This window comes from Mus pahari, chromosome 1 (genome assembly GCF_900095145.1).
Source record: "Mus pahari chromosome 1, PAHARI_EIJ_v1.1, whole genome shotgun sequence".
NCBI lineage: Eukaryota > Metazoa > Chordata > Mammalia > Rodentia > Muridae > Mus > Mus pahari.
In genome coordinates, this window is record NC_034590.1 from 63,512,527 (window position 1) to 63,532,535 (window position 20,009).

At 41.3% G+C, this 20,009-nt stretch overlaps 1 protein-coding gene across 24 annotated transcripts in view; it reads left to right on the forward strand.

The window, feature by feature from the left end:
- Dlg2 (discs large MAGUK scaffold protein 2) overlaps positions 1-20,009 on the forward strand; it is a 1,883,913-nt gene that overhangs the window by 1,849,835 nt on the left and 14,069 nt on the right. For 13 of the 24 annotated variants that reach the window (XM_029535281.1, XM_029535292.1, XM_029535285.1 and 10 more), the window contains 5 exons: positions 3,722-3,767; positions 6,303-6,344; positions 13,561-13,611; positions 14,439-14,540; positions 16,846-17,018. In XM_029535281.1, the coding sequence (XP_029391141.1) occupies positions 3,722-3,767; positions 6,303-6,344; positions 13,561-13,611; positions 14,439-14,540; positions 16,846-17,018 (414 nt within the window). Of the gene's footprint in view, positions 1-2,866; positions 2,967-3,721; positions 3,768-6,302; positions 6,345-13,560; positions 13,612-14,438; positions 14,541-16,845; positions 17,019-20,009 lie in introns of all 24 variants that reach the window. The other 11 variants (XM_029535286.1, XM_029535295.1, XM_021215105.2 and 8 more) reach the window with 3 other exon arrangements.

The window sequence follows — 20,009 nt, forward strand, 5'->3', positions numbered from 1 at the left end:
AGAGAGAGACAGAGAGAGACAGAGAGAGAGAGAGAGAGAGAGAGAGAGAGAGAGAGAGAAAGAGAAATAACAAAAAGAGATATAATAGACTCTAGTAACATCTGGTGGCCTAAGCAATCACCAGTCACTAATGCCCAGAAATAACAGAGTATGTTGCAGCTCTGGACACATTCAGGGACAGTGGAGAGGCAGGCTTTATGAAGGTAGCCAACAGGTCTACACATGTGATGCCTTAGGGCTAAGCTTGTAATTCAGTGTTCAATAGATTCAATTTTTTGCTTAGAATTCCTTCCTACGTCAACTTACCCCATGCCACATTTGATTGGTGTTTGCAAAATTTCTAATCATTTTTTCTCCTTGAAAATAATACATGGGGATTGAAGATGCTATAATGTAGACAAGACAGTAATGACCAAGTACAATTGATACTAGAGCTGGAAATCAGCCTTTACTTTAGAGCCATGTGTTATAGAAATACCAAAAGTGCTTATTTATTATGTTCACCCAGCACTCATGGAGCAGATTCATTCCTCTTCTCTATTAAAAGGAACAATTACAGTGGAGAGAAAGCACGGGTACTATATATGTCTAGAAAAATAAAGAATATCCTCATAAACCATATATAATCTGTCATAAGTCAAACTGTTTAAACCCCTAAGTGCATTGAAATCTGTGTGAGCTTGGAATGGTGATTGGATTTCATGTCCATACATGTAAGAAAGTGTGACCATGAAGGGGTTCAGTACCTTCCATGTCATGTAGGAAGGGATCAAAGTGTGTTTGCTCGTAATACTGTGATATAATTTTACTTCTGGAGTATCACGTATTTTCTGTCCTTTTAAAAAGTGTGCTGTTCAGTGTCTGATCAGAGAACTCATGATACACAACATTTTCATACTTGGGAAATGTTAGCACGTTACATTCCTTGCTTTAAAACATGAAAGAATTAATCAAAGGCAACAACACCTTTTCATTTCCCTTTGACCCATGAGACCATTTAAGTGATGTGGCTTGCATGCAACACCTCTTTGGGTGCCAGAAGCCTCTGCATTCTCCATCTGTGTGTGTCTGTTTACACCCAGGCTTCTCTCCTCTTGGCACCGTTTTGTATTTGCATGAGAATTCATAATTGTTTTGCATGGAAAGTCCTCTGTAATGTTGAAGAGACGTGTCTAACATACTATATCACATGCCATTAATTCTTACATGATATTTTTCTTTTACTTTCAGTTACTGGAGTTTAAATATGCTTGAAATGTAAAAGTAGCATGACACTGGAGTGATGCAAGAATCCGCAATGTTCCTTTAAGGAAACAGGAGGCACTTCCCAGCCTTGTCTGTGGCTGCCAGGTCTCAATTACAAATTATGAGAAAACTTCATTAAATACAGGTGCTGTCAGCAGACTTAAGTTCCAAGAAAGCAGTGCTTTAAAATAAAATATAAACCTTTTCCTGATCTGACATAAAATTAAGCTCCTCTGACTTTAGTCAAAGACATTTCAGTATGTCAGTGTTTTCTGAATGAACATGATCAGAAGACTGCAGATATTTTTTTTTTGGTCTATTATATATATAACTACATATAACTACACCCCACCAATGGGACAAAATGCTCTCAAACAACAAGTCCTAATTTCCTCCAAGCTGTCACCTCTCTGGCTCTATGATTTTTTTCCCACCAGTGGCCAATGCTACCCCTGGGTTAACCCCTTTTCACATTATCGCTGGCAATTCCATTTAAAACCTGTGCAACTAAGAAAACTTGTTCTGTGGAGATTTTTTTTCTAGTGTTTTTCAGCAACTAAAAGATTCAAATCATTCAAGTATGGATGTTAATCAGCCTGGTGGGACATTTTTGAAACATTATAGAATAGGAAACTAATAAGATATTTCACAACAAACAACCTATTTATGTCGCAACAGTCAACATGTAATCAATTAAATTTTCTTTAAAAATTCTACTGAACTAGCATGTGCAAATCAATTGAGTGAACAAATTTTAATAACTATAGTATATATATTTTACTTTTTAATCCAGCCCTCTTTAAGCTAATAGGCAGCTTGTACTTTAAAGATATTCGGTATTTATCCTTATATTTTTTTCCCTTACCAAAATGTAGATGGCTGACTGTCATTTCTCCCATTCTTGGGTGATTACCAAGTAAATCCCATGTCAGCAGCTTTCCACTGATTGCCTGCTGGCTGTCACCATCAAACTTTGATACTAGCGTTGGACTCAGCCACTCTGTGCTTCTCAATCTAATCTGTAATAAGCATGTAAGGCTAGATTATCTTTTGAGTTAAAATGTTACACTATAATTACCATGTATCATAAATCTATATGCTTCCTTTCACACTTTTAATTAAATCCAAGCTGAAGTAATTCAAATTTAATATTAAGTCACCTGGACAATGAGAAAAAAAGAACTATTTTTCCTATCATTTTATGTCTGACTGTATTAAAGCGAAAATTGTATAGTATTTTGTTTTGATACCGTTTCATGTGCTCTCGACACCAAAGAAGGGCATTGGCTTACAGATAAAGATTCAGAAGTTCAGAGAGACTCGGTTACTGGTCACAATGTTAATCTAGGGTAAAGAGTCTGGGTTTCCCACTGTAGAACATTTCTGTCACCACCCATCCACAAAGTCCGTTGTGACTGTAAAACCGTGTCCCCCATGTGTTATTATCAAGACTTGGCACTCCTTGAAAATCAAGTCTGCCTTTCGTGTCTTCCAGCACCTTTGCAGCGTCCGCTTGCGTCACTACAGCTCTGTGCTTTTACAAACTAGTTGTTTTGTCAGCATGAGTGTGACAACAATTAGACGTCCCCTGTTTTTGCCCCATGCCTTTTCTCCTTCACAGTCATTCAATGACAAGCGTAAAAAGAGCTTCATCTTTTCACGAAAATTCCCATTCTACAAGAACAAGGAGCAGAGTGAGCAGGAAACCAGTGATCCTGAACGTAAGTAGATTCTCGAAGATAATGTCACATGCAACACAAGAAAAAAAAAATCTTCCAGGGCAACACTCATGGCAGGCTCTCCCACACCACACACCTAGGCAAACAACATGGCAGGCAGGCAGGCAGGTTTTACTACTGTGACCAGTGTTTAACTGCAGTCTGGATCCTTCCCTTCTAGGGCTGTGTTTTGCACAAAGAACTAAAAAGGGCCTTGACAAAGCTGAGGCTTCAATCCCAACCAGCGTTTCTTTGTGACCAGAAATGGGCTTGACTTGATCATGCAACTCCCTAAGGCTTGAGACAAATTCTTCTCTGCCTTGACATATTGGATTACATCACCACCACGTACCCTCTTACCCTCTGGGAAGCCATTCAGTGCAGGCTGAGATGGGAGCTTGTACTGATGGATGCAGAATTTGTTCTGAAATTTGGAGTGAGGACATTCGTTGACAGTGAAAAATATTCCATTCACTGTTTTTCTGGTTTTTTTTGTTTGTTTGTTTGTTTTTTAATTTCCCTTCCCACAATCTCTGGCTTCCCTTTTGAGATGACTTTACAAGTAAAAATTTCCTTTTATTTCTCAGCTCAGGGAGTCTGGGGTGAGTGTTATTTCTGAAGGTAAGAGGCTAGGATCCAGACTGCTTGGGTAACACGGTCTGTCATGGTAGTATCCATTTCAATTCCACTGACTTCTGCCTTCCTCTTCCGTGGCTGTTCTTCCTCTCTCATTGCTCTCTCTGGGGACTTCCATGCAGGACATCCCCGGATTAGGTGACGACGGTTATGGAACAAAGACTCTGAGTAAGTTTCCAGGAATGGTCACTGTTAACTTTTCCTTTCTTTTCCTTTTGAGTTTGGCTTTTGTTCCTTTTCTTGAGGGCCTTCCATTCCTAGCATGCACACGATACAAGTTTCATTTGTTACCTAGCTGTGAATGCTCCTACAAAATAATTTTCGGGCATTTTGTTCTGCATGTCAGCATTTAAAAGCAAAGTGTGTCAGGCAGTCTAATCCTGCTGCATTTAGTGCCTCCCCTTTCTGACCGTGTGACAATGGCCGGCATGGTCTGGATGCCTGTCATGGCATTGCTTGCTCAGCCACCAACTACGTCTCATAGAGCAAGAGACCATGCTGCAAAGAAAGGGTGAGCTAAGTGTTCTAGATTGGCAAAGTAGAAATATACTTTATGTTCTTTCTTCTGCCTTTCAACAGTGGAAAGATGTAATGACCTTGCCAGATTCTATAGTTGAGCTATACTTTGCTACTAATAAAGGAGCTCTTTTCTAATCAAAAGCAACATGCATTCTCAAAAAAAGTAGATATTAAGCTACCCAAGCCTTAATTCTTTGTTATTAACTTGACTGATTTCTTTTTCTCTGACTTGCAGTGGTCCTGCTTGAACCGTTTGTATGGTAGTTTTAGATAAATAGTAGTGCCTTTTCCCATCAATGAGTTACCAGCTGCATTATGCTGGCAGGGGTTCATCTGGTAGTACAACATGAAAAATAAGATATATTAGACCTTTACGTTTTCGACTTATTCATGTCTTTGGTCTATGTCTCGTTGCACTTAGCAATTAAGAACAGGTATCTATGTCTCACAATCCTATGCTGTTATTATGCTTTTCTTCAACTCTAACCCCACTCTAGAAGCACCAGTGGAATAAGAACCGAATATTGTATCTTTTGCAAATGTATCACATATTCACTATTGCTTTGCTTGTTTTAATGCAATACAGTAGATATTTTTAGTTGTTCATCTCATTTTATAAAGCAAACGACCATTGACTTGGATTTCACATTGAAGGGCTGTTTACATAAGCCTGTGCATTTTCAATAGCTGTTTACATAAGCCTTGCGGTAATGCCTGCCTTTCAGGGTTCACGTTTTGACTCTCAGTGGCCTGTTTTAGACATGTAGCTGTAGAAAACAAAATCTGGTTGAGTGCTGCTCTCCTTAAAGATGAAAACTTTATCTTTGAAATATTATAAAGGATGTGGTGTGAAATATATACACCCATTTTAGTATCATCTGGATGGCATCAAGCACCACTGGTGGGAACTTACACTTTCAATTTGGAAGGGAAAGGGATTGTTTTAGCATATTGCTAATAAAAAATATATAATGCCTTGTTGAATCCAGAATGTCCAGATGTTTGCTTACTTTTTAAAAACTGAACAGATTTAACTAATGGGAAAAAAATCAGGTACACCCTACATCACAGTTTCAAAGTAGGTAAGATAAGAATGTCCAGTAAAGGTGCCCTTCATTACCAATACACAATCTCACTGTGCACTCAGTGATAGGGAGCAGTCTTTCATAGGTTCATACCATACCCTATCCCATGAGTCCTTGGACTTGTTAAATGTGTGCCCAAATTAACAGCACAGCTCTGGCCATAAAGCCACACAGAGAGGAATGGTTTGTGTTATAGAACCAGTCCCCTCAGCAGCAAATATATATATATATCAAAGCATTTTAAAGCACTTTTTTTTTTGCTGTTAAGAAAATAATGTATCTTCTTTTCCTCTTTCTTAAATATTGCCAAATAGTTGAAAGTCAAGTAGTCACATATATATCATGTTAGTGCTGTGACATATGAAACTCATAAGTTAAACACGACCAACTCGTCAGCTGAACAACAATATGCATATCTCTGTTATGTTAACCAAGTCCTTCAGGAGGAATTAAACATAACTCATGCCAGATCCTGCACTGGGTATCAGACCCACTTATCTTCTGTCTGCTCCATTCTCCCAGAATTTAATAGCTATTCCAGCAAGGATCATAGAATAAAACCTAAGTCATGAAACATTTCTCAGGGACTTACTGCTTCCTCCCATATTTTCTACTCACTGAAGCAGGAAAAAGTTTCAAGAATCCCTTTTAGACCTGAGGATTTGCTTGCAAAGTATTTAAATAGAAAATAAAATTGAATGGACTTCAGGGATCCGCTGGTGAATGCAGTCTCCCTTCAAAAATAATTAGGGGCTAAAACAGAGATCCAGAAAATTGCTTACACGGCAGTGGACACACACTGTCCTTCCAATACCACTGTGTGGATGTGTCATATTATTTATAGTAAGAATATCACTTGGTTTACTACTGTTTAATAACGAGAGGTCCCTCCCCCCCCCCCCAAGAAACAGCGGTTTCATGTAGACTGGCAATAAAGTTTTCATCTTTCTCTTATCTGGATTCTCTTAGTGCAATCTCTTCTGCAGCCTTTCACTTGCCTTTGCTTACATTTCCAGTAGCTTTGCATGGGTGTGTCCTTTCCGTTCTGGCTGCTCTCTGACGCTTGATCCTTCTTTAATTTGCTGTGCTGTCCTTGCAGAACACGTCTCTTCTAATGCCAGCGATAGCGAAAGTAGCTGCCGTAAGTTACTGCTTGGCCTTGTGGTTCTTTTCTTTGCGGTTGCCCCCATCGCCTGTGGTAGTCATTTCGCTGCCTTTTTTTTTTTTTTTTTTTTTTTTTGGTCATCCTTCTCTGAAGCAAATGGCTTGAAACAAAAATCAGCATTTGATGTGGAAAGATACAAATGACACGGGCACCACCCGTGAACCCAAACATGATGTGTGCACACAGGCACAGATTTTCTAATACCAATTCCAACCTCAACTGGTTGAGACCCCCATGGTGGATGATTTTGACATCCAATCAGCTGAAATCAATGTAATCTCCCTGGAGGAGAGAAAGTCATGATTCGATCCTCCTCCTTTTGCTTTTTCCCTTCTGCTCCTGGAGCAGAAATATTTCTAACGTATGGTGTTCTGTTAAATCGCATGTCTTTTGTATCAGTTTCTCCTTGATTGATATTTTAAGACACAGAGCATATCTATGTGTCTAACCTTATCTGAGGAATGGTTGGGAAGTTGATGAAAATACTTCATCTAATGCTGAAAGAATTTTTAAAACTTTTTAGGTCACTAAACATAGCTGGAAAAGGTAGGTAACTATTTTAAAATGTTCTCTGGTCATCTCAAGCCATTTGCTTAGTATATGAAAACATTCACCAAATAACAAGCACAGTCTTCTAACCAACACTCATGGTTTCCTGCTGCCTAGTTACTGGTCTTTGGTGACTAATACCAGTACCTATTACCACTGGGGCCCTTATGTCTTTAATATTAACTTGCAATCCTTAGCAAAATAGGTTACCCCCCCAAAAAAAAAAACAAAAAAAAAAAAAAACAAAAAAAACCAAACAGTTGGCAAGGTTATCAGAAAACTGCAGGCTCAGTCCATGAGCCAAAGAAATAAATACCAATGTAGAAATTGGTGTTGTCTTCTGCTTGAATACTAATTGAAAAGTAGAAGTGCTTGGGGCATCTCTGTCCCACCCTGCTATAGTTGATGTATTATAAAATCATGCCTTTAGAGGCAGAGTGCTGATTCATACATGTGATCTGGAGTTGGAGGAGGGTTTTGAAGGAGCCTGGTGGCCAGCAGCAAACACATATACTAGAGACAGATGTCAGGTAGTGATAGGGGTCAGAAAAGGAAGGTGACATGGACCACAGACTGAAATGACAAACTTGCAACAAGCTGCGCAGGTAGAATGTCAAAGTTGCATAGCTGTCATATTGATGAAGGTGTTATTAAGAGAGGAAATAAGTCTCAATGATGGAAGGGTTCAGAGTTCTCGTTGCTCAACATGGCTGCAACCTTCCTACTCTGCTGATTAACCCAACGTTAAGATAAAGAGAAACCGCCTTTCCCGTTTCTCATTGATTTTTTTTTTTTTAATTCAGAAATCAGCCAAGAATGAAGGGCCAAAGATTATTTCAATGATTCCATAAGCCCCTCCTGATTTTTCATGGGGAGAAATGTGATGTACTGGTTTGGTTTTATGAAGACCACTAACACTAACCTCCTTGGTTTTCAGTTTTCAAGGACTTTACTCCCATTCCGCACACAGCCAGAGAAAAAGAGAATAGCATGCCTTGCTCTCCACGCCTCTTTATGGGGTGTACCAACAGTGACTACCTTCTCTTTGGGAAATTACAGTTTTAGATTTTTTTTCAGAACCACTAAGTCGTAGAATTTAAGATTTAGGCCCCATCGTCAAGCTGTTGCGGGCGACGTGCCACGATGACACCAATCATATTTTACTCTCCCAAATTATAGCTGCACACAAATATTTATTGAGGGAATGAAGGATATAATTCTATACCCCTTAAACTACCTATGAGAAGAGAGTTGGAGCTGAAATCATTATGTTAGTAAGGCAGATGTGTGCCTACCAGCCTTCACTTTTAAAACGTAATTCAGATGTCTGCTCCACCTAATAAAGCAGAATCATTACACCCAGCATGTCAAATTACAGAGGGTACTGCTTTGGCATGCGAGTTTCCCTCCAAAGTTAAAAGGAACATTCCAGGACAGCCAGGGCTATACAGAGAAACCCTGTCTCGAAAATAAAAAAAAGGAATAGTCACGGCTTCAATCGGAAGCTTCTGCACGAAAGGATACCTTTCTCACCACTATAAAAGCCAATATGAAAATTGATCAAGCCTGGATCTCAGTGCGCATGTCCTGGGAGAGGGAATGAACCGGAATGGCGCCCCGGGACAAGCAGCGCAATAGCACTGCTTCCAGACAGGAAGTGACCTGTGGACTACACTTTGGAAAGAAGAGCGCTTGTCAAAAGGGAGAGAGGAACTTCCTGTGAGGGGCAATGCCAGGACAAAAAGAGAGAGGCGGGGCCAAGACATGAGTTCAAGAAAGAGGCAACTTTGACATCAAAATCGGCTATATTTTTCTACTGAATTTCTGACTTTTGCTATAATCGAGAGTAGCTTTACGTCTCATGAGTAGACATACAAACAATTATGGAAAGACTCCTTGCCAATATGAAAAGTGTTCCATCTGGAGACAGCATAGCTTTATGAAAAGTGGGTGATACAAAATTGTCCAAGGCTACTGTACTGCACAGCACACAAAACCCCATTCGTACTGTGTTCTGGAGACAAAACACCGTGCACATGCACGGCTACAAGCCTCCACTTCTGAAACATCTGCAGCTGCACCAAATCATACATTACTTTTCCAAGTAAAACTAGATTGAGTAGCAGCTAAAATGTTAATTAACATGCATATTGCCTAATTGTACAAATGCAATTTCAAAACCTTTACTATTGGATAGTTCCCTATTTCTGTCTACCGATAAAATAGTAAAAGTTACGGCTTATGGTTTTGTATATGCCTTCTGTATATACCTTCCAATTGTCCTTGTATTTGGAGGCAATAAATATCAAACGGGAATTATCCGCACCAGGCAAACCTCTACAGCTAATGGACCCCCTTCGCAAAGCTCCATCAAGCTCTTTACACAAAATGGATGTATGCGAGTTGAAAATCATCCTTCTTGCCTGTCAGTATTCATCAGTTAAGTTAGGATATTCCAAAGAGGATCTTGAGGAAATGGCCTGAGTGTAGTGTCTGAGATGAGGCGACCCCAGACTTCTCTGCAAAGGTTGGTAACCCTGACCCCATACTGTGTATGTTACTCCACGTTTCACAAGTATTGCCCATAACTGCCTTTAGTTCTTTCATCCTGATTATCTCAATTGACTACTGCAATGACACTATTACTAGGGAGGTCTTACCTTGACAGCCTACTTTGTGCAGGAGGCACCAAGAGCCCTTAGAGACTGTGTACCTTACCAGTAAGCGGTAGTCCTGAAGTCTGTGATTCTGAGTCCCATGCACTCTTTACCCTATGGTTTATAAAAGCCCAGCTTCTTGCTGTGTAAGCCAATACTTTGCAATCAGTCTGTGCCACTCATCAGATTATTAAGGCAAAAGCTGCTTCCAGTGTTACCGATATACTAAGCCTGAGTTTAAGGGCTTTCTCATGGTTGAGTAATGTAATCTTCTGACTACCCTGTGGAGACACTGAGCTAACAAATGGATGTAAATCAAGATGCCAACGGTAGCCGATTGGAAATAGCTGCTTGAAGAGTTGTATAGAGGAGCTAGAGAGATGGTTCCTCAGCTAAGAATACTGGATCTTCCTTCAGAAGATCTAAGTTTGATTCCTAGTACACACATGGAGACTCACAACTGTCTGTAACTCTAGTTCCAAGAGGACCCAACGCCCTTTTGTGGCCTCCACAGGCACCAGGCATGCAAGGATGCTTAGACACACATGTAGGCAAAACACCCAGACTGATAAAAGAAGAAAAAACAATGAGCACTAAAGATTTTTGTAGCCACACTTCAGGCAATGACTGCTGTATGATTTCCCACTGAGGGCACAGAATGGAGGAATGCCACCATGTGCTCCATATTTGCCACCCTAACATGTCCTGGTGCTAAGATTCTCAGACTCTGGGAAGCAGACTGATTCTTGATAACCATCCCATGGCTTCCTAAGCGCTAAGAAGTGTAGAATGTTATACACAACACTAACAGTCCCAGCCCCCTCTTTGATTTCTTGTTTCCAAAACCTCAGAACAGAAGCTTTATTTTCTCTCTCAGGAAAGAGGACTAAGGTCTTGCTCTAGCCATGCCTCACTGCAGCAGGCTCCTGATTCACACACACTCCCAGGACTGTACGGAGTTCTGTCAGAAAGCAACTCTGCCAAGCGTCTGACAGCTGCAAAGCCACAGCCTGTGCTGCTTGCCCACTGCCAACCACAAAGTTGCCAAAACAAGACAGAGAATAGTCTGTACCTTTTGCCAGCTGTTATTCTAAGTGCCAAACTCTTGTGAGGAGAGAGAGAGAGAGAGAGAGAGAGAGAGAGAGAGAGAGAGAGAGAGAGAGAGAAAGAAAACACAAGAACCTAACTAAGGATGACTGATGATTACGGAGATGTTCTACCAACAGAAGGTATGAGAAAGCGGAAGCACTGGTATTTATAGGTGGACCTCTTTGGACCTCTTCAGGCCTCTTGATGACTCTACCTTCTTTTTGTGGCCCATGCCCTTTGTTCACTGCAAGCTCTAGTGAGTCCCTTGGAAAAATCTACATCTCCTGCCCTCCTGAGACAGTATGACGCAACAGAGAAAAACAAATGTGGATTTAAATCTTGTCTCTGCCACTTAATAGCTGAGCAAATGGGCCTCACTGAAGGCTTGAACCTCAGCTTCTCCATCTGTAAAATGGGTCACCAGAGAACCAATTACCCAAGAAATTTTGTGGAAACAAGAAGCCAGTGATAGGAAAGCAAAGGCCCTGAAGAACGACGTGGAGACATGCATTTCTTTCTCATTGCCTTAGAATTTGCCCTTTGTATTCTGGTTCTTTTCCACTGCTCATTAGGCCTTTTTTTTTTTTTTTTTTTTAACTGGAGCATGGAAATTGGCATAAGGTGCTGAATTCAAAGCTCTTATATAACCTCAACCTCACAGCTTCTCCAACAGCTTCCAATGCACACACAGTGCATGCTTGCACAGGGCCATAACAATCACAGAGGATGACACGGTACTACCTGCCAGCACTACTGCTCTGAGTGAAAACCAGTCCCTTCCATAAGAAGCATACCACAAAACAGCAGACAAATAATCCTCTTGTGAAAGAAAAGCTGCGCTTGTCCCGGTTTTCTGAGTCACACGCGACACAGACTGACATCAGATGTCATTTAAGATTTGTGTTCAGAAGATCCCATTGGGGTGATCTGCAGCACGACTGGAAAGAGATTCAAATAGAAGCATGACGTGTTATGGTTATTTAGAGGAAACTGTATTTCCCAAAGGGAAGGGATTGTATTCACAGACACGCAGAGCAGAACCTTTCTCTGCACTCATTACTCATCTCGTTTTTTTCACAACGGAAATCACGGCGCGAGTTCTCTGTCATCTTTAAGCGCTGGAATCACAGTGATGGATGGGGCTGTGCCTTTGTGCTCATGGAAGGACCAGTGTCGAGGTCAGACCCTGACAGCCACCACCTGACACCTGAAGCCTTAGCTCACCATCAGGACTCTCGTCATAGCTCCCAAGCCTTCCCTGTAAAGTTGGAGTCTGTTGCCACCATTAAGGAGCCATGGTACTCTCACTCCCACTTGTTCTCCACACACGTTTCCGGTCATCTTGTGAATGGTGATAGATCTCCAGATCAGAAGACGGGGGCTTTAGCATCAGTCTTTTTTTTTTTTTTCTCCCATCTAAACTGATTTTGTTTAATTTAGTTGCAGGGAACCATTCTTTCTCGGAATATGCGAAATCCTGAATGGTTCCACACCAGCCCCCTTTTCTCAGACATAAGGATGTCTCCTAAGCATTTCCAGGGCAGGTGTGGACATGTACCATTTAGGAGAGACTTCAAATCTTATTGTACCTTCGGGATATAGGGTGGCCTAGCAGGGCCAATGCCAACAGCAAGTTCTCTTCAGGGTAGATGTAAAGCATAACTTAAGCTGGCAGCCATTTCTTACCACTACCAAGGCTCCATGGAAGGTCTCTGTACTCTACAATCATGAGAACTACCTAAGTCAGCTGCAGGGATCTAAACCATCCGTGCGGTTACCACCTTTTGTGAAAACAGCTCTCTTTCCCCTGGTGCTGAAGCTATTAATGAGAGACTCCTATTGGCAGACTAAGTACGTCTGGGATGGTCAACCTATAGGCTCTGTAGTACAGCATAAAGCAATGAGATTCACTATCTTTTGGCCTTGGACAAGACAACCTCCCACCCCAACCCTCCTCCAACAGATACTGAATTGTTTTCAACATCCCTAACCTATCCTCACACCAAGGTCGGACAACACTAAGCCTAATACAAGTATAGGAGCAGAACATCTGGGATTTGCAGCTGAGCAGAGACAACCCCTGACCAACTAGTTGATCTAGTATATAAATTTGATTTAAAACTTTTATTGCCGAAGTTGACTCAAGGTCAACCCTGAAGCACAGGACATGCAACCAATGCTGGAAAAGCATTGCTGCCCTTACTCCTCATCCTGAAGCTCCAGGTCACACGGTAGCAGCAATCAACACCCTAGGACACAACAGCCCAGGACACACTGCTCGAGTTGGAGCAGAGACCGGGACTGGAAGCAGGGTCTTCTGCTTGCTAAGCTCATGCTCTGCCCCACAGCTATAACCGCAGGGTCCTTGGCCTGAATCCAATTTAACTGACCAAGAACAGCTTGCTGGTGACTCCGTGTTAGACTAAACCTCTAACATCCTATAATAATTGTCTGATAGAGTGTCTATGTCTTAAATGAAATAGAGACTTGCTTTTGGACCACATGCTTAGGAAAATAAAATAGGAGATTAATTAAAAGAATCAGAAATTCTGACAAAGTACCTTGAAAATTATTGGGTGGGCCCATTCCTGAGTGGCTCTATTTGTAATGCTTGGTGTGGAGGCATGGCACTCCGTTTCTAATGTCAGATAAAAAGCACTCTCTCAGATTATTGCCCCACTGTGGAGGGCTAGCAGCCCGTTATCACACAGTTACAACTGTGCAATAACTAGACACTAGAGGTTTATGAAGATGGAGGGAATGTTGAATGGTTCAAGGAGAGAGCACAAGGAAACTTAACCCTCAACTGGGCATTTCCTGTGTTTTGAAGCAGGAACTGTAGCTCTTGGGGTGGCTGGTCATTTGTCAACTGTAATTTTCCTTTCTTTTCTTCTCAGGAGGACAAGAAGATCTCATTCTTTCCTATGAACCTGTCACGAGGCAGGAAAGTAAGTTTCCTGGCATGCCCATGTTCCCAATTTCCAGGCTATGACAAGTGACCCCAAACTCCGCTGAATACTCGGACGCAGGCTCAGCAACTGCTCCCAGGACAGAACAGTCCTTTGGTGGTCTCAATAAGAAGGCACATGTTCAAATCACTTAAGGACCTAAGCTGGAGGAGCAATGGGGAAGAGCTCAGGGCAGCTGCTGCCAGCCCAGTTTCCCTAGCAGAGCTTAAAGGCAGGCCACCTGCAGACTGCCCCAGGAGTCTGAGTCTGTCTCTCTGGAGACATTCATAGAGAGGCTAATGGTGGCCTATAGAGATGTTACAGAGAAAATTGAAGCATCAGATGGGGAGTTACACCAAATAGACTAAAATACCTTCTAAAACACAAAAGAATCAGGAAGCCCCCGATGGAGTACAGACCCATGAAGTGTCTCTACTAGTAACAATGGCTGAAAACCTGGTTGGTTTGTTTTGGTTTGGTTTGGTTTGGTTTGGTTTTTTCTCCTAGGTTCCTCTAGGTGTTTTGACTCAGAGTTAAAATCCGAAAGGAGCAAAACTCCTAAACCTTTTCATCAGCAGCTGCTGCAGCTACTTTATTCTTTGTTAGTAAATTCCAGAAAGCAGCAGAGTCAACATCCTGAGGGCTAAAACATGCATTTCTGTATGCAGGACTTTATGGGTAACTTACCCTGGGTTAAGGCCTTAGCACATTTTAGTGGCTAGCAGTTTGCCATGAAGAATCACTTCTGCAGAAGTGCAGGGCTGCATCCGCGTTGCAGGGTTTTAAAATCTCCCTCTTCAACTGTACCTTCCTTTCTCTGTCTACAGTAAACTATACCCGGCCCGTGATAATCCTGGGCCCCATGAAGGATCGAATCAATGATGACTTGATATCTGAATTTCCTGATAAATTTGGCTCCTGTGTGCCTCGTAAGTATCCCTTTTCTCTTCTGTGGGCTGAAGCTGGAATCCTTGGAGGAGAATCAGATATAATCTTGCCCTTTCAAGAAGTATCCCTGGTGTGATTCGTATGTCATCAGTTACCCATTCTCTGAGCCCTGGACTTGGTGTATCCGCCTAGCGCTTTTCATCTGGGCGGTCACACATATTGTCCTCTGTTGATAAGGACTGACCGCCATCCCCAGAAGATAAGACCTCCTGAAAACTCTCCTAACACTTAAAACGATCGACAAGCTATTTATAAGCCTCTGAGTTCTCCTAGATGGATTGAAATACCACTGTAGCATCTGTAGGAGTAATAAGAAGCAAAATTGAAATTGAAATCACACATTGAAATTGTCTCTGAATGACTTAGTATAAAGTGTCAGTCCTTAAGCCAAGCAGTTTTGCTCTTGTGTTTTCATAGTCCCAGGTTATTCAGGATTATATATATTATATATTTATACTATATTATATAGTGTATATCATATATTATGTATAATACATATAAACCGTCATCTTCAGGTGGGAAGGGGTAAGGGAAAGCTTGTTCACGGCATCTGCCCAGCTGAGTTACCACTCTTGAGAGAACTGAGAGGAACATAAACCTTATTGCACTTCCCCTCGTGCCCTGCACACACGTTCCATTTTCTTTTTCTGTTTTTCTTTCACTAATTGCACTGTTCTATGATAATAGGTACATATTGATTATACAGAATTTTTTAAAAGTTAGACAAGAAACTGAAAAATATACATAATTCCACTTAATACTCAGAAATAAAATCATTCTTCTTTCCAGTACATTTTTAATGTACTTAAATCTTTACATCTAAGTTGATATATAATGATTAAAAATAATTATATTCACAAAAAAATGTATGGACCTTTTAAATGCCCTTTCTTTTTAATATAGTGGGCTAGAATAAAATATAATTATATGTTATAAATTACTATAGAGACTTTTTTTACCTTCTGATCAATTTTAAGATAAATATTTAGAAAAAAACTGATTTGAAGGTTGGGTATATATTCTTTTTAAAGCTATATAGCAAGTTAGAGAAAAGACTAAAGGAGCTGAAGTGGCTTGCCACCCCATAGGAAGAATAACAATATCAACCAACCAGACCCCTCCCCCCCAGAGCTCCCAGGGATTAAATCACCAACCAAGGAGCACCCATGGAGGGACCCATGACTCCAGCTGCATATGTAGCAGAGGATGGCTTTGTCGGGCATCAGTAGGAGGAGAGGCTCTTAGTCCTGTGATGCCCCAGTGTAGGGGAAATTGAGGATGGGGAGGCAGGAGTGGGTGGGTGGGGGAACACCCTCAAAGAAGCAGGGGGAGGGGGTATAGGATAGTGGGTTCCTGGGGGGGGTTTCCGGGAAACATTTGAAATGTAAATAAGGAAAATATCTAATAAAAAGAAGCTATATAGCTATTTCCCCTTTATATTAACAAAATATTAACATAAAATTGTTAGATGTGCTGACTTTTGGTCCCACCTGAACTATAATTCTCTTAGTCTACATGAATGTAAGCCCCTAAACACATTCATAATTATATGTCACATTTTCTTATGTCTTTCATAAACTACTTTGTTCTGTGTATTGTAGTGCTATATATTTTGAGGCAGTGGTTATTTGGAGACAGGATCTCACTATGTGGTCTCTACTGGTCTGGAACTCCATGACCTTCTTGCTTCTGAATCCTCCAGAGTGATAGAGTGACATGTGTATAGGCTCACCCTCAGGTGTGGTGCTGTCCTGCTGAGAGTTTGGATTGTGTCATCTTCCTTCACAGAGTATTTTGTTTTCAGGAAGCAATAGTGTACTGACAGATCAGCTTGTTGTACTTGCAACTTGCTTTTAGAGCTGTGAAGACAGTCCTCAAGCCTTCTGATATGTGGCTCTTTATCCTACTCCAAATGCCCAGTTTTATATGAATTGCAGTATCTTCTAATACTGAGTGGCCTCTGGACTCTCCACTTAGACACAGCATTGAGGCAAAGAGGAAGGATAAATGAAGATTTGCCCTCACATGGTTCTCATCCCTTATAATTACAGCTGTGCTTCATGTGCTGTCTGACACCTGAAACAAGTTAGGCTCTTGTATTTTGTCCTGTTAGATCATTGCTTATCTGGGATGGTAAGGCTGTGACTCATTGCTATGGCATGGACCATCATAGTACATATGACATATATCCATGTATCTGTGATGAAGGACGAGTGAAGAAAATACCACCTGGAGAGCTGGCCGTAATTCCAAGTGTCTCACTTTCACCGTTTCTTCTTTTTAAAGATACTACGAGGCCAAAGCGTGACTACGAAGTCGACGGCAGAGACTATCACTTTGTCATCTCTAGAGAACAAATGGAGAAGGATATCCAAGAGCACAAATTTATAGAAGCTGGCCAGTACAATGACAATTTATACGGAACCAGTGTGCAGTCTGTGAGATTTGTAGCAGAAAGGGTATGTTTGCCAATCCTCTTACGACTCACCTAAAGATGACTTCTGGTAGCACACTGCTTTGGTCATTGGTCCTTCTTCGTTGCAAATTAACATCCGTGCAGAGAATTACCTTAAAGAAATGTCATTAATATTTAATTTAACTATAATATTCTGACTGACTTGCAGATGAAAGGAACAGAGCACACTGATTAACCTGAAAACAGTTAACACCTGCAGATTATGGGGAACTGGCTTGTTCCTGGCTCACTATCTGACCCAGGTTAATAAGACTGAATATGCTGCATATGCTGAGGGTTTTTTTTTTCTCTGAAAACTTAGAATTGTCATGGGGGAAGGAAGATTGATGAAAGAAGGTCCCGTCTTGTTGCCAGAAAATTTGAATTTGAAGGGGCATTGATACAGCAGTTTCTTTCTTCTTGGCAGTATCAGAAGCATGGAAAAGAGGGGACTATTGAAGGGAGTCTAGGATAGGAAACCACTTTACTGTGCCTTTAAGCTCTTCCCATACGCAGAGCCTATCTCCTATAGTGACATAAGCATAATCCATAGGAGGAAAACAACTGTCTGTCTGTCTGTCTGTCTGTCTGTCTGTCTGTCTGACTCAGTGCGGCCCCTCCTTTTGATGTTACCTTCCTTTTGACACGCTGACGAATTAAGCAACTCACTTCCTCCACAGAGACCCAACATAGTAGATCTATAGTTCTGTTTTTAAGGTGAGTGGGGTGAGAGCAAACTGGAAATCAGAAAGAAAGAAGAGACACATGGAAGATTCATAGACCTGGGACAAGAGCATGAAAGAAAACAAGACATCTTCCCAAGGCGGGGGGGGGGGGGATAAGGTGTCCTCCAGGCAGGAGAAAGATGAAAAGAGCTGCTCAGCAAACCCTGCAGTGTCGATGCTGGCAATTCTACCTACTGGAAAATTCCTTTTAGATAACCAACCTGAGATCTGTACAGTAACCTTGTTTTGGAAAAGGATTTCCTGTCTTTCCCCAGAAGACACATCTAACATGCCCGACCCAGGAGCCACCTAGGGGAAAGAGCTTCTGTATGAATCTGGACTCCTCTTGAAGTCAGAAAATCTTATCTTCTCCTTTCCTGAAACCCCACATTCATCTACTGTACCAGGGTAGCGGTGGCTGCCTTGGGTTCAGTTTAAGCCAGCAGAGTGTCTGTGTCCTAAGCCCCTGAATAACCCACACTGCACGTAAGGGGCATTAAGGCATAGGCAGGGAGTGGATTGGGTCTCTCATTAGGAGATGTCCTGTTTCACGTGTGACTTCATGAAAGTGCCAGGACTAAAGGCAGGCACTAAGTGGAGCTTGAAAACTTCTGACATAGCTGTCATTTTTCCCATAGGCAACCAAGGGTAGGAGCCCCAAAGCAAAAGTTTTGTCCAGAGATGTCCCATTCATCCTCATCCCTAGGCGGGCATCAGAACTAAGAGAGAAAGACAGCAACAAAGCCTCAGCTGTGCCATCATCAGCACCGGCTCAGAGCCTGCTCCTGGGCAGAACGGTGACTTAAGAGCACCATGATTCCTGCTTCTGCCTTCATGCACACTGGTCACTCTGCTACCCGCCCCTATACCTTGTCAAGACTGGCAGGGAACAGCAGCAAGGAGGGTGGTTTGCATTCTGCTGTCCCCCTCTCTCCATGCTGCACCTGGGGTCATATGACTGGTCATTGGAAAAATGCTTTAGAATCTCATTACCAGAGAACCAGAAATGTCCCAGATCTTTGATAGAAATAACATCGACAACACCTATTGCTAACCAGGCAAAAACTCATATACATAAAATAATTTTTTAAACTTAAAAAAAATTGCATTCAATAACTTCAACAACTGATTAGGTCAAACAGATAACGATTACATAAACGGTAACATGTGGTTTGTTTGGTTTTTTTCTTTTTTGCCCCAGTCAAACAAAAATTAAGATAATGCACAGAAGATGGGGGGAGCTTCAGGTTACAGAAGAAACCTATACATAAGTGGCTTTTAGGGCCCCGAAATAAGTATGACCAAAATACAATCTTACTGCAGAACATTGTAAACAGGATGCCAAAAGTACAAAACAATCTTTTAAGCTGCTAGAAAAATGGCAAAATGATTATCGTAGACTAACAGCATATTTCTAAACAAAAATTCTATTGTGTAAGAAGGAACACAGTGAGATAGCCCATGTCTGGAAGACAAAAAAAAAACTGTACTAGCAAGATTAGCCTTTAAAAATTAAAGAGAAGCGGGTTCTCAGCAGAACCAGCAAACATGGAGGTATTCCTGACTGTTAGACTTCACAGAAGCCAAAAAAAGCAAAAAGCAAAACCTAAGCCAGGTGTGCTGATGCCTGCTGTAATCTCAGCATCTCAGAGGTACTGAAAAGTCCAGGACAGCCTGGACCACAAATCAAGACTCTACATGGGGAGAGGCTAGGTAAGGAGAGACAAGGAACATTACTATGTAGTATTTAAGGAAGTAATTCAACAAGAGCATATAAAGATTGTACATCTATGTGCGACTAATGTCAGAGGGCTCACTTTTATAAGCCTGGCTCTGAAGTAATGGCAGTAGAGACATGAGTGAGGCTCAACTACAATAGCAGTGAGAGATGTAAAGTCAGGCTCTAATACAGTAGTAGTAGAGATATCAACACCCTACTTCCATCAATGGAATAAGATCATCCAGACCAAAAAGGAAAAACAAAATCAATGGAGTTAAACTACATTATCAGTCAAATCGATAGAACAGTCATTCACAAAACAATTCTACTCAAATTCAAAGCCCTTGAAATGTTACTCTGGATGTGTCATCAAAAGGAAGGACACTAGAAGCAAACATTAAAAGAAATTTTATAAATGAAGAGAAGATTGACTCCAGAAAAAAAAATGTAAATATCCCCCTAAAGTAAATGAAGATAACAATGCAACAAGCCAAGGATATAACAAAGGAGAGGAGAGGAAAGGGAAGGGGGAGGGGGAAAGCCAGGTACA